At 33.8% G+C, this 15,638-nt stretch overlaps 1 protein-coding gene across 1 annotated transcript; it reads right to left on the bottom strand.

The window, feature by feature from the left end:
- Positions 1-7,173: 7,173 nt before the first annotated feature.
- Positions 7,174-8,905, bottom strand: LOC140830037 (serine/threonine-protein phosphatase 7 long form homolog). The gene is made up of 4 exons (XM_073193317.1): positions 8,330-8,905; positions 8,138-8,250; positions 7,968-8,055; positions 7,174-7,872 (listed from the first exon to the last, which is right to left on the bottom strand). The coding sequence occupies exons 1-4, from the start codon at positions 8,903-8,905 to the stop codon at positions 7,174-7,176; spliced, it is 1,476 nt and encodes a 491-aa protein (XP_073049418.1).
- Positions 8,906-15,638: the final 6,733 nt, after the last annotated feature.

The following is a 15,638-nucleotide window of genomic DNA, read 5'->3' as shown; positions in this document are numbered from 1 at the left end:
TTTTTAATCCAATAACTTATTAATTTTTGTATTCATATGACAATTTAAAATTTTTCGTTTTGAAATTTTTTCGTCTCAAGCCACCAAATCTATTAAATCTTACTTATTCGACTTTGATATTTTTCTACAATACTCATATAACGAGAATAAAATACATATTATACATATTAAATTTTATCCAAGTAAATAAAGAGAAACGACCGGCTTTTTCCTTCCATTTTAAAATATAGGATGTCATTTTCTTTTAGTTTTTCGCTTTGTTTTTGTTTAGATTTATTTTATTGTATGTAATGTAGGCTTATTGTCGCTACACGAGTTACGTAGAATAAAGTCGATTTAAAATAAACAATATTCGATGATGTTAGTGGCTTATGGCAAAAAAAAGACTAAAACAAAATAAAAATCCAAATCGTTGGATGAAATCAAACATTGACAAGTTACATGAATAAAATCAAAAACGTGATAACTTACATAACTAAAATTACAATTATAAATAACGCAGATTATTACTTTTTAAAAATCTTTAGAATTTAAGAAAAAATGTTTTAGTTAAAGAATATGCTTTTAATTAAACTTTAAATTATTTAATTAATAGAAATACAAATTTCAATAATTAAATTCATTAACTATGAAAATAATATATGATATATTAATAAATATGTAATTTCGTAATTGATTAATTAAAATTTTTGTTTCAAATAAAAAAATGCTTAAAATTTTCATTTTAGAGTGGATTAAGTTTAAAATTGGTGTGTTATTGGGTTTTATGTTTGGTTCCAAGATCACACAATTCTATGCAAAATGTGCACTAAAAAAAACCTTTGAATCAGAGATGAGCTAATACTAAACGTTTAGTAATCCATTGGAGCAACTGGTCTCTGGGCCAACATTGGAAATTCAAGATTAGCTTATGAAGTAAGTGTGTGAATTGGTTTCCATTCCATTCTTGCAAGGAATTAAAGCTTGCCAACATAACAACGTGCTATACTCATTTACAAGTCATTCCAGCATGTAAAAATCGCGCCGTTGCTACATTAGATCGCGGAAAATAGTCAAATTTGTCGTCTAAGTTTACCTGTTTTTGGCTTTTTTTTATCCTTTAAATAGTCGAAATCGAGTTTTTTCATTATGATGTCCAATTTAACAAACCATGTTGCTCTCATTTCGAGTGAAAAGATAGGTAAATAGACACATCTCATTGCACTGATCGGGGGCATTTGTAGTGACTGAGGGATCAAAGATCAAGAAGTGAGTTATTTATATCAAGCATTTTGTTCCACTTAATCCTTCTTTCATATCCACATATCTTTCCGGCTAATGAATGAGAAATCTTTTTCCTGTTACATGAATACAATTTTTATTTCATCCAGGGAAAAGCCATCTTTTTGTTAACAATGTATTTGTCATTTGATCCAATAGCGTTCTGTTAAATAGGGTCGATCCAATCCGATCCATATCTAATATGAAAAATAATATTTTGACATAAACGTAATATTTTTCATGAGTTTGATCGGATCAGATATTTGTCGTGCGAAATTGATCAGTAAGATGATATCAGAATTTTTATCTAATAATTAATGACATGACATATCTATAATCTATAAAACGTGGATCCTTATATGAGTTTAATTTAATTAATTGTCTACTTGATAATATTCTTATTGTATAAATTATTTTTAATTAATTATTCATAGGATTAGATAAATCCACAACTTGGATTCATTTATTTATTGGATTAATGATAGATTTTGATAATGAAGAACGAATCTACTTGATGTTTAAACAGCTAGGCTTTTGGGAATCAAACCACGTTGTTTCTCTGGCTTAATTATCATTAGCACGTTACAAACTAGGATTAATTGTACTTTTTTCCATTTTTTATTAAATAATTATCTGATAAAATAAAACAATTATATATATAATTTTTTATTAAAGAAGAAATATAATTTTTTTTGGTCTGATAAATAATTAACAGATACGATAATTTAATTTAACTTCTACAAATAATGAAATATACATAATTAATTAGTAATTACCCTAAATACTCAAGGACTACTTCCAAATATTTTATATTCAAACATATATTAAATTTATATTATTAAAATTCGGAGAGGAATAATATTTGGATCCTACTAAAAAATTTAATTTTTCCATCATAATTTTCAATATTGATTTGTTTTAAATATTTTTCTATTCATATATTTCTTCTAAATTGGAATCTCATAATCAATATCGCAAAAACTCTTTCAAGCAATATCATGAACCAATTTTATGAGACATGTCTTCTATTTAGGTCATTTATGAAAAAATTTTAATTTTATATCAAAAACATTACATTTTATTATAAATATAGACATGATTGACTCGTCTCACTAATAAAAATATGTCAGACCGTCTCACAAGAGATATACTCGATATCAATATAAAATTAAAATATTTTTCTTCGTATGTTTTTTTAAAACATTATAAATTATAAAAAATTATAATTTTTCAAATTATACCCAATTCAATCATATCATATCTCATTCATCAAGTAAACGAGCTCTAAATGTATTTACCATCGTAGACTAATTGGGACGAATATAATTGAACGAGGTTTCGACCCAATTCGATCTTAGGCCAATCTGAAGCTGAAATACGTCATTCGCGGCGTTATTCACATTCATATAAAATATATTTATATATATATATATATATATATATATATATATATATATATATATATATATATATGGGCCCACAAACAGCCAGAAATATTACGTCATCGAATACGTCATAATTCAGGATAACCACGTGTATCACTCTCGTATGAAAACATTATTTCACAGTAATGTACATGTATTCGAAATACGGGTTTTTATTAAAAATAATTTAAATTTTAAATTTTTTTTCAAAAATACTTTAAAAAAAAAATATGTTTCAAAACTACCTCAATCCGCTGATGAGAAGAGCGGACGCTGCCTACGTGTAGGAGCGTCCGCGCTTGTCATCAGCGGACTCTCCAACGTGGAGCAGCGTCCGCGCTTGGTAAGCGCGGACGCTGCTCCACGTAGGAGCGTCCGCGCTCACCAAGCGCGGACGCTGTATTATATATTTTTTTTTTGTTTACAATTTTATCGATTTTTCTACACCAATCGTTTCGTCTTGACCCATTCTTATGTCTTTATTATGTACGAACGAACATAATGTACGAACGATTCCTGAACAATTCACGTGAAAGTTGAGAAAACAAGACTCTGAAAATTTCACGTGAAGACCAATAATAGAGAAACGAGTCCTATATAATTGAAAAATTTTCGATTGAATCAGTTAACAATTCTCATAATTTTTCCCTCACTTCTCTTTGAATTTTTCTCCAATCTCAGTGAAAAATGTCTAACATCGACGTACTCTTATATTTTGGTGGTCATGTAGTTAGCAATAATGAATCGATTGAATATAGCATTCCATTTGTTAGACCGATACGAGTATCACGATCCATTAATTTGATGGATTTAGTTGAAGTTGTGCATAAAATGTTAGCAATCGATCCAGCGAATTTTGTTTTGAAGATGTCAACCAAGTATTCATTCATGGAGAGAGCATCTTGGCATGAAATTCAAGTCAATCTCGTTGATGACGATGTTTTACAGTTTATAATACAATGTGACAATATGCATGTTTTTCATCTGTACGTGGAAGCAAATTCAATTGAGAATAATGTTGTATTTGATGATCCTGAATCGTACGTTCCACATGCATCCGATTCAGGTTTTTGTAACCAACCCGGTACGTCTACATATGGTGGTTTCCAGGAGCAAGAATCTTATGTTCCACAGGTTACTGAAGACTCGGTAATATGAGTTTCGATGATGTAAGTGGGCCTTGGGATCAATTTATAAATGTCTCGTCGGAACAAAATAATGTTCCATATTGGCCGAATCCAACATTAGATACGAGTGCTCGTTGTCCGGATGAGGCCAATAATGATTATATTTGGAGGAATGATTCTGAACCCGATATATCATACAGCGAGTCTGAAGAAGACGATGCGAATGTTGATGATGAAGTGAATATTTTTACGAATCCTGATGAGGGGACATCATCTCGACAACCACCACGTGACACATTGCAGAGGCAGACCGTACCATTTCTGTCAAACACTTCTGAAATACCATCATTTTTCAATAAATTTTTTGGGGAAGAGCATCCTGATTCTGTCGATGTTCCTTGTGGAGAGCAATCAAGCTATTACAATCCGGATAGAGGTGAATTACGCGTCAACATGTTATTTAAAGATAAGAATGATCTTATTGCATCTGTGAAGGATTATTCTGTCAGAGTTGTCAGGCGTGAGTACCGTGTCGAGGATAGCACACGCAGTTTGTTGAAGTTACGTTGTAAAAATAATTCTTCTACGGTCATTTGTCGATGGGGACTGCGCGCTTCATTGAAGGCCAAGACAGGTTATTGGAAAATAACAAAATATGGCGAGCCTCACACATGTATATCTACGTCTGTTGGTATAGACCATAAGAACTTGAGCAGTGAGATGGTGGCACATACGCTATTGGGAGTTGTTCGTTGTGATCCTTCGTACGAGATTAAGTACATCAGTGAAAATGTGAAAGATAAATATGGTTATCAAATCTCGTACCTGAAGGCATGGCGAAGTTTGAAACGTGCTATGGAAATTGCTTATGGTACATGGGAGAGCTCGGTTCAATTACTTCCGAAATATATGTGTGCTTTGTCCAAACACAATCCGGGAATAGTTGTGGAGTGGAAGCATCTCAGAGCCAACAATGAAATGAGTAAGACACTGAACTATGTTTTCTGGGCATTTAGGCCGTGTGTTGATGGGTTTCGGCATTGTCGGAAAATAATTAGTGTTGATGGTACACACTTGTATACCAAATACAAGCACAAAATGTTGATCGGTGTCACTCTGGATGCGAACAATCAGGTTCTACCGCTAGCATTTGCTGTTTTGGATGAAGAAACAACAGATTCTTGGAATTGCTTCCTGGAGAATCTCGGAAGACATGTTGTTCGTGGTGAAAATGGCGTGTGTTTCTGATAGACATAAGGGAATCGTGCGCGCAACTGCAGATCTACCATATTTTCAACCTCCACACGGTGTGCATCGGTTTTGTTTGAGACATGTGTGTTCAAACTTCAACGCTAAATTTAAAGACGTGCATCTGAAAGATTTATGCTAGGCGGCAGGCACACATAATCAAATTTGTAAGTTTGAATCAATCATGGAGGCAATCAAACAAAAAAACATTTTGGCGCACCGATATTTGGCTAGAATTGAGAAAGAAAAATGGAGTTTGGCACATGATGGTGGTTGGCGTCGTGTGGTGATGACAAACTATATGTCGGAGTGTTTAAATAGTGTGTTGAAGGGTGCTCGTAGACTTCCTATATCTGCCATAGTACACTTGACACTTCAGAGGTGCGTACAATATTTTATTGAACGTGTGACTAGAGGTGCTCGAATGGTTCAGGAAAATCAGATGTGGTCAGATTATGCATTCCGGAAGTATGACAAGTGGGCGAGAAAATCTAGTGAACATCGTGTTGCCAAATATGATGTACGTGATCAAAATGCTTCTGTTGCAACTGTAGGAAGGCCAAGTCGTGGCCAACATATGCAGGTGGTGAATTTAGCAACGAGTGATTGTTCGTGTGGTAAATGAACGATTTTTGGCATACCATGTTCTCATGCTATTTGTACCGCGAAGTGGCACTCGTTGGATCCCACGACACTAGTGCTACCATGGTATAACATATCTGAGTACCTAGCGACTTACGAAGGCAGATTTCAACCTCTTGCAGATGAGCGTTACTGGGATCATCCACCTTTCGAGTTGCTACACAATCCTGTTAGACGTGAAAGAAGAAGAGTTGGTAGGGATAGAACAACTCGATTGCGAAATGAGATGGACACAAGTGTTTCTAGACAGAGACATCATGGATGAATTATTTTCTGATATTATAATAATTATTGATATGATAAATGAGAAATTTTATAGTCACAATTTGTTTTTACGTTATGTTCACGATTAAAATTAATTTTAAATAATTTAACATATGCCAGGGAAAATCGAAATAATTCAAGTGCACGTCCGACGTCCGGCGTCCGAGCGGTAACGAATTACCGCTCGGGCGCCATGGGCTCTGGAAAATTTCCAGAGCCCCTCGCGCCCAGGCGGTAACAAGTACCGCTCGAGCGCGAGCAGTGCGTTGGAATTCTTTCCAGCGCACAGCTCGCACTCGTGCGGTAACTTGTTACCGCCCGCGCTCCAGAGCCCCTCGCGCCCGAGCGGTAACAAGTTACCGCTCGGGCGCGTTACGTGCGCTGGAAAGAATTCCAGCGCACAGCTCGCGCTCATGCGGTAACTTGTTACCGCACGAGCGCGGGGGGCTCTGGAAATTTTCCAGAGCCCCTCGCGCCCGAGCGGTAACAAGTTACCGCTCGGGCGCGAGCATTTTTGCCTCCACACATCAACGCCTCTTTCCCCTTTCCTTTATATTTCCTCCACTCCTTTCTCTATCTCTTTATCTCATATCCAAATCTCTCTCAATTCTCTCTCAATTCTCTTCCCTCCACCCCTTTTCCTTATCTCCTTAACAAAATTCCTACAACTCTCCAAATATCACTCAATTATCCTCATCTAATTATCAAACAATGGCTCCCAAGAAGGTGAAAGGTAATCTCGGGTCTTCTTCTTCGTTTGATAGAACTCGATTTGTTAGTGGTGTGGCGCAGGCTCGGTATGAACATGCCAAAATCAATAGAAACCCGATGTTTATATTTTTTATTTCAGTTTTGTTTACTTGTGTTTTGTTCATGCACTTATATTAATCTGATACTGGTGAAATTAAAAAATTTACAATCAGGTAAATAACACTATACTTATGAAATCATAAAATTCACACGGTGCAACAACGCAAACTGTACAACAATTGAAATTTTATAGTCACAATTAATTAGCAGAATCATCGTCATAATTAAAATGATACAAATGGCTCCCTGTTCCACAGTCAGGTGGATTGCGTCTTCTCGTCTCTCTACGCAATCCTATATTTTCAGGAATTCCTTCATTTGAATAATCTGGATAAGTGATAGGGGATATAACATTCCTCTGCGGTCGAGTATCATTCACAACATGCTGATGTCCGACGTTAAGCAAATTCGTGAAACTTTGTGTGTTCGACCAATAAGGAGTCTGAAAATCTGTCTGACCAAACAGGACGAAAGTCACCATACCCTGAATCACCGAAAAAATCATGCTGAGTATTAGAGGTTCCTGCAATATTCATTTCAGCTGACGTAAAAATCGTAGAGCCTCCTGCAAACCCACTTGGTTGCCCAACCATGTCAACTCTCCCTCCAAATGAAGACTGATGCGAAAACGGAGAAGGCGTACTAAAATTTTGTTGAACATTAAATTCTCCAACAAAAGTATTGTACGGTTGTGGTTGAAAACCAACGGCAGTAACTGCAGGTGAGATCGTGCGCACAGTTATTCGATTGTACCATTCAAAGTAATCTTCATCAGTTTGCGTCGTTCGCCCGTATCGCACCCCTTTACAAACATGTCTCAGCCTATTATTCCACAACTCAATTGAATTCCTATGATAATCTCTCCAGTTGGTGTTGCGATGTCCTATTCTCGTGATATTATGCATATCGTCATTGTCGACGGCAGACCCTGGAATTGACTGCCGCCTTCGAAATTGTCGCATTACCCGATTAGGACGATGCATCTCCACAATGTCAAAGCAAATAAGGGGACAAACACATCGCCATATTTTGTTGTCGTATGAATCAATAATGGTCTTCACATCTATGTCATTTTTCTTGTATACGCTCCAATTAAACTGCAAAAAAATTATTAAAATTGAATATTAGTTTCATCAACAAAAACTAAATAGTTTTCGGCTAATCACTATTAAGTATTAAAATTTTATAATACCTCATTATTATTCATACGATCTAGCGAATCCCTTATAATTCTTACAGAATGTGTTGGCGAATGTGTGTAACTAAACTCATACGTCCACCTACAGTTACAAAAAAGAATTATATATCAAGAAAATATACAAGATAAATATGATATTTACAAAAATAATTTTTACATATTACCGTGCACCATATGGAGAAACTGGAATTAAAGCATCCGGATCAACGGGAGGTACAACTAATGTTAACCCATCTCGATCGGGATTAACACATTTAATCCTGCTCCATGCCCAAATCTGCGTGTAATAATAATAAAAACATTTAACAAATTTAAACAAAATATCGTGTTAAATAATCACATCACATTAATGATACCTGCAGGATATATAAAGGTCCAGCCATTGTAGACTTCTCTACACGTGTCGCGTTGCACAACTCACGATATAGAAATGCTAAAACTGCACTACCCCAACTATAAGACTTCACGTTATCAAGATCTCGTAACAGTTGCAAAAAAATTAGTCTAGCTGACCCTCCTTCATAATCAGGGAACATTATTCCTCCAATAATCATTAACGCAACACAACGAGTAAATTTCACAACATCTACCTCTGAAGTTTCATCATTGACAGGGTTAGATATACAATGATCATGTAGTGCTGTCATAGACAGATGACCACCTTTCAAATATTTTGATGCTGGCAAAAATCCCAACATATCCAAACATATGTGTTGCCATTCCTCAACTTTATGCGATACGTCTACTCCGGTTACTGCTTCACCATCAATTGTCAGTCCCCAAATTATTGAAACATCTTGTAATGTAACTGTTGCTTCACCACATGTAAAGTGAAACGTGTGTGTCTCACGTCTCCAACGTTCAACAAGCGCAGTAATCAAATGATTATCAATAACTTGCGAGCCACATTCTAAAACTCTATAAAAACCCATATGATTTAAATATGACAATACACGCCTGTGTAAGTAATTATCGGTATATAACTTCCAAATCAAATTGTCTGACCTTTTCACTTTGACAATATCATCAACGGTTAATGAAGATACGCTTGATGAAATATGGGTCGCCTGTAAAATATAGGACACTAAGATCTTCTGGATTTCTATTATCTGCCATTTTTGAAAAATGCTGTAGATCTTCTCAACTTCTTCAAAAATTATTGTGCGTAGGAAATGAAATGATAAACGAGAGCACGACAGAGGAAGATAAATGGAGGAAAAAAGAGGATGAGGAAGAAGATAAGAATCGACACTCATAATGCTTGGACCAATCAATAAGGGCCACGTGGCATGAGAGAAGAGGGGACGCTCCACGTAGGAGCGTCCGCGCTTGGTAAGCGCGGACGCTCCTACGTGGAGCAGCGTCCGCGCTTTGTCTACACATAGGCAGCGTCCGCTCTTCTCATCAGCGGATTGAGGTAGTTTTGAAACATATTTTTTTTAAAAGTATTTTTGAAAAAAAATTTAAAATTTAAATTATTTTTAATAAAAACCCTCGAAATACTTCATAGAGGAGTGGTTTATTTTAATGGATTGAGTAATAGTGATTTTATATTTTTTGCAAGATAATCTTATATGTGTAAATGGAAGGTAGAATAATATGTTTGAAATTAAATAAGGTATACAAAAATGAGTGAGCCTTATGTGAGACCGTTTCACAGATACTAATCTGTGAGACGGGTCAACTCTGCTCATATTCACAATAAAAAGTAATACTCTTAGTATAAAAAATAATAATTTTTCATGGATGGCCCAAATAAGAGATCCGTCTCATAAATTTGACCAGTGAAACCGTCTCACACAAGTTTTTGTCTACAAAAATTATACAATTTCAATTATATGGAATATAAAAGTAAATTTAATTTAAGATGGCTTTTAACTTGTGATATTTGCTCTCAGAACATTTTACAAAATTTCCCCAAAAATTATGTTATGATCGATTAATATAGATAAATTGTTTAGAATTGTTTAGATGGAGTTGAATAAATAATTCGTTTTTTGAAATCTTTTCAGATATGATTCAGTTCTTTAAAGAACTGGTTTTGAGATCTTTTGTGTCGATATCGATCAGTTAACTAATAATAGTAGTGCGAAAACAAACGGAAGGATATATTGAATATTTTGACTAAGATATCGTGATACCAGAATGAATAAAATGATGGACAAAAAGAGTTTTATGGATGTTCAGATACTTCAACAGTTCATATGTCGCCCATTTTATTTCAAGGATATGAATTTATTAAAAGAATTTGATTGATTACAAAGAATTGTAATAACCCACTTCAGTTGGACTTATACAATATCAAACTGAAACTCTTACTTTTCTTTTTATCAGTTGTTTAACTAAATAGCTCTAATGAGTAGCCTGAATGCTACGAATAAATCAATGAAGTAAGAGCTAAATTTTGCGATTTGTAAACTGAATAAACTCGAAAGTAAATCGTAACTGACTGATTTGTTCTTGATGTAGTTGTTTTATGGATTGTTCGTTAACCTCTTTTCTGCAACTAAACTTATCAGCTATTTATAGTCTTCGATTCCAACAGTCACATTGAGTGTATTAGATTATTAATATCCGTTGAATCAGAGACGGATGTATTCTAGGGTTGTACTGGGCTGTAGCCCAGCCCACTTTTTTTATTTTTTAATAATTTAGCGACGGTTTTTCAACAACCATCGCTAATATTTGCGACGGTTTTAATTACACTGTCGCTACTAGCGACGGTTTATTCAAACATTCGCTATTAGTACAGCTAATAACAGTCGCTATCATTACCACTTTGATGTTTTTAATGCAGCAATAGATTTCATTTTGATGGAGTTAAATACTCGGTTCAATAAGTAATCGGTGGAACTTCTTTCTCTTAGTACAGCTTTAGATCCTAAAAATTCATTTGACTCATTTAACAGTGATGATATTTGCAAGCTTGCGAAGAATTTTTATCCTGGAAATTTCACAGATCAAGAAATTGTTGCTTTGGAGTATGAATTGATACATTATAAACTTGATGTGATGCAGAATTTAAAGATTTCTACACTTGTTGAGTTGTGTCAGCAATTGACCGAGAGTGGACGGTCAAGTGTTTATGTTATGTTGACTAGATTGATTCATCTTGTTTTGACATTACCTGTGTCTACTGCCACTACTGAGCGGGCTTTTTCAGCAATGAAGCATGTGAAGACGGCACTTCACAATAAAATGGAGGATGACTTTCTTGCCGATTGTTTGACACTCTATATTGAACGAGATTTAGCTAAATATATTGATGTAAATTCTATTATTGATGAATTTTATGTTTTAAAATCTCGTAGGGCACAACTTCGTTGAACGATATAATGTAAAAATTTTTTTATAATATATAACTTATCATATTGAGTTCAAGCCCCCCCCCCCCCCCAACTTTTATTCCTGGATCTGTCCCTGCGTTGAATGGTCTGTTAGTCTATGAAGATGACTTTTTGTTTACAGAGGTACGATGTATCAGACTGTTCTGCTTTTGTACGGACTGTCAATTTGTCTGTTGAGATTCAAAATGCAACTGATGACGTGACTAACTGATCAGGAGTCAAACTGGTCGACTGATCAGTTTAGTTGGACTGCATCAATTTTAACTGATGTCTTTTCAGTTTGAACGTTCTATTTCAGTTTTCGGTTAAGCTTTATTAGTTCTGCGAATCACTTATTCAGTTCCTTAGATTTGGTATCAGTTCGTCAATCTTTGATTCATCAGTTTAAGACTATAAATCTTTTGAGAACTTTAGTTGGTTTACTTCAGTTCTACTAATTCCATTAATTTTGTTGAGTCTCCATCAATTTAGTTACGCTTTACTAGATCGGTTATCGGTTCATTTCAGATCTTCTGATCGGTTACTGGTCAGTTTGTCAAACTCTTAAACCAATAAATCCCAACAAGTAGTTTCATATTAATTGGTCTATTTGAATGAAATATTAACATCATATAATTTAGTCTGTAATATAAATGAATGAATAATGCTAAATGTACAACAAATATATCGTACAACAATATTTACAACAATTATATCGTTAAATTTGGCTATTACCTCAAGAGATTTTGAATTGAATTTATTATGAGATTTTGATAATTGAATTTTTGTATTGAATTTCATCCGTTTTAAGAATTGTAGTATAAATTTAGTTGTACATGTAGCATTACTCATAAATATGCCAATTATTAAAATTTTAACTTGTAATAATTCTTTTCTCAGATGTGTTTGGATAAATTTATTCAAATATAATTATAGAATCTGTCAACTTTTAAATTCGTCATTGATAATTTAAAAATTGTCAAACTATCCAAACGAACGTTCAAATCCTTCGATCCAAACACGCCTAAATTTAATTAATTTTTGAATATTTTGTTTGGAAGATTTAGTGAAATGTTCATAGGTGAAGAAAGTATATATATAATAAGAAAAAAATAAAATAGAATTTGGTGTAGATAACTTGAATTTTTTATGCATGGAAGATGTTTGAATATGTTTGCGGCATAGCAGATAATATTTTGGATACACAGGACCGACGCATCGATGTATGTCCATCTAGTCGTGGCCAGATATCTGAGATTTTATTGGCGTTATAAATATATATTTCAAATTATATATTTATAACATATTATATACAACTAGTAATGGTTAGGTATGCGCATTGCATGTTTAAAAAAATTAAATAATTAATCATTGAAAATCTTTTGTTCACTAATTAAGGATCCGAAAACAGTAAGGTTGATATTGTCTGTATCTAGAGTGAAAATCAATATTTTTATTAAAAAAATACTTTTTAATATATCATATCAATAAATAAGATATCTGTTTCAAAAAATTGATTAATAAGAGTTTATCAATTTAGTTTAAAAAACTTGGTATCTGTAGATAATTATCTCATTATAACAATCCAGAAATGACCTTATGATTAAGGAGTCTTCAAGGTCTGAAAATTTTACCTCTGTCGATGCACACGAAGGTTATTATGTTAAATCCACAAAATTTTCACTCTTTAACAATATGTAAAAACTCGTGGAGAACTAACTCAGGCAAAGGTTAACCACCGGCTAAGACATTCAAGAAAAAGTTTTAATCCGGGTTTCACTTTTGTCACTTCTGAAAAAATTTAGAACAATATGTTACTACATTAGAATAAGTTTTTCGATTTTTATTTAGATGGATGAATTTGAAATTTTAATAATAAATCTATAATTTTCTCTGAGTAAATCCAAATGTTGTTTGGTAATAACAACAAGTATTATGTCCTCGTAGTCTTTATTTTTTAATTATGATGATGAATATGAGCAAAATATACTTTGCAAATTTTGTGCAACATGCTTGCTCCATAAAATATTAATATGGGGAATGGAAGTATCAAACACATGATTTTATTATTAGAAATTTATGTTTTTCTAAATAATTGTATAATTAAATTTTAAAGTAAATCAAATTCAAATACAATAACCTGTGATTACCAAATAATGAATGGAAAATTGTGGACTAACTGTCCCTAAAAATATATATTTAAAATATGACCATTTATATACATATTTATTTGGCTCGAAGAAGGTTTTACAAATTGAAGGATCGGTTTTGACATCTTTGAAGTTACTTTAAACACAATATTTTCCACAAGCTACAATAGCTTGTGTTTTAAGCATGAATACACCGGTGAATTAATCGATTCTAGTTTTCAAACCAAACGGAAGATATTCGATATAATCATTCGTTAAGAAGGCTAAACAATTTAAAACTTTTAGCTTATGTTTAAACTGAATAACTGAAATAAGAGAGATCGGTTAGGGCTTGTATCAGTTCAGTTATGGGAAGAATTAAAGTGATCAAATCAATTCTAAAACAATAGTTAAACAGTTAGGGATATAATATATGTTTATGGATGTTCAGAGACTTTAACTGCTTCTAAGTCACCCATTCTATTACTTCGAGTAAGATCCACTAGAGGACTTTGATTCATACAACTCTTTGTACAACCCGCTCCAGAAGAGCAACGCCCAACTAGAACTCTTATCATTCAAGATTATCATAATGTTTAACGTCTTTATGCCAAGAATACAAACATATTGATTTACGTCTTTGTATGAAGACTCACTCAGCTAAACAATAAGCTCAACTTTCTGTATATGTGAGTGATTGTATGTGAGAATTGATCTAATCGATACAACACGAAGGTGTTCTCACACAACTAAGCTATCTGCTTCTAGTAAGCTAATATGTAATAAGTGTACCATCGGTTTTCTTAACACACTGGTATTTAGTTGTAATTCCGCTGCTTCTTCTCGTCTTTAACGATATTTGATATGGTATTTATATGTGCTCGGCTGAATGTACATGAAGGCTCAATAATAATGTCTGTTGTATTTGCATGTGCATGTCTTGTCATTCCGACAACTATTCTGGAAGCTTTTCTCTTTTCAGCTTTGTCACAACGTCCATTATTGTACTTTCATCTGTGAGGTAGCTTGTAGCTTACACCTTAAATATTTGTGTTTAGCTGGATTCCATTATATAGTCTTGTCATGACATGCGGACAGATAAGTTACAACTGATGCTTCTGAACTGGTCTAGTGAACTGGTTCTCTGAACTGGTCTGGTCAAATCAGTTTAGACTGATTTCACTGTATTAGTTATTTTGTCCAGCTGTGTTCTTCATCAGTTGAGCTCTTCATCAACTGGCCTGACTTTGGAAGGACCTACTGTTGAACCACCTGTCAGCTGGACAATCAATTGAACTGTTCTTAGATATATCAATTGGATTGGTTCAATTCTGGAAATCAGTTGACACTTTCAGTTGGCGTCTCGATAGCTTTAGTTTTGGCTCGAGAACTAATCAGTTTGAGTCCTGATCAGTTTCAACTTTCTGCGCACTAGATACATTTGTTAGAAACAAAATAGCAAGTTTTGTCAACATCGAAATCAAGATTGTGAACATGAAATATCATTCAGAGGTTAGATTCCAAACCATCATACAAAGATAATTATTAAAGTATGATCTAACATTGGGTCGTCGCTCTCCATCATAGAGCCGACGATGACAATAGATTCCTTTCGATTAAAAATATGAATTTTCATTGTTCCTAGCCATATATTAATGTATAGCCAAACTTGATACCATCATCAACTCATTTATAATTTTGAATCGAATGAAGTTAGCATCGAATGGTATCAGCATTCAGCATCATGTGTTTTCACCAGTTAGTTACACTCCATTCCATTCCATTCCTTGTAAACAAGAGTGAAGCATAAATATTAGCTCACATTTTCCACAGAAATTGGAGGACAACACTTGCCGCCTCTTTTTTATGTTTTGCATTTATTGTTATTGTCTTCTTTTTTATGCATTAACTTTTGCAGTTGAAATCAATGCTTTTCCCAGTTTTCATTAAAGAAAAGTGCTTCACAACACACCTTTTTCCTGGACAAAAGCGTAGCCCGGGCAACCAAGATTTTGGACCCGCAATAAACACGCATATATACACACACTTCCGTCCTCGTACACTTGCCTATTGAACGTGATGAATCATATTAAATTTATATATCCAATTGTTATATATTATAAAATTCAATTTCAATTGTTGAAACCATGTTGCATGCCACCAAGTTAAGAAGACGGCTGCTCTAAAATTCAATAAATAGTCGATTTTTT

The sequence above is a fragment of the Primulina eburnea genome, chromosome 4 (genome assembly GCF_022965805.1).
Source record: "Primulina eburnea isolate SZY01 chromosome 4, ASM2296580v1, whole genome shotgun sequence".
NCBI classification, from domain to species: domain Eukaryota; kingdom Viridiplantae; phylum Streptophyta; class Magnoliopsida; order Lamiales; family Gesneriaceae; genus Primulina; species Primulina eburnea.
The sequence above is the reverse complement of the archived record's forward strand: the minus strand, read 5'-3'. Positions and strand labels throughout refer to the sequence as shown.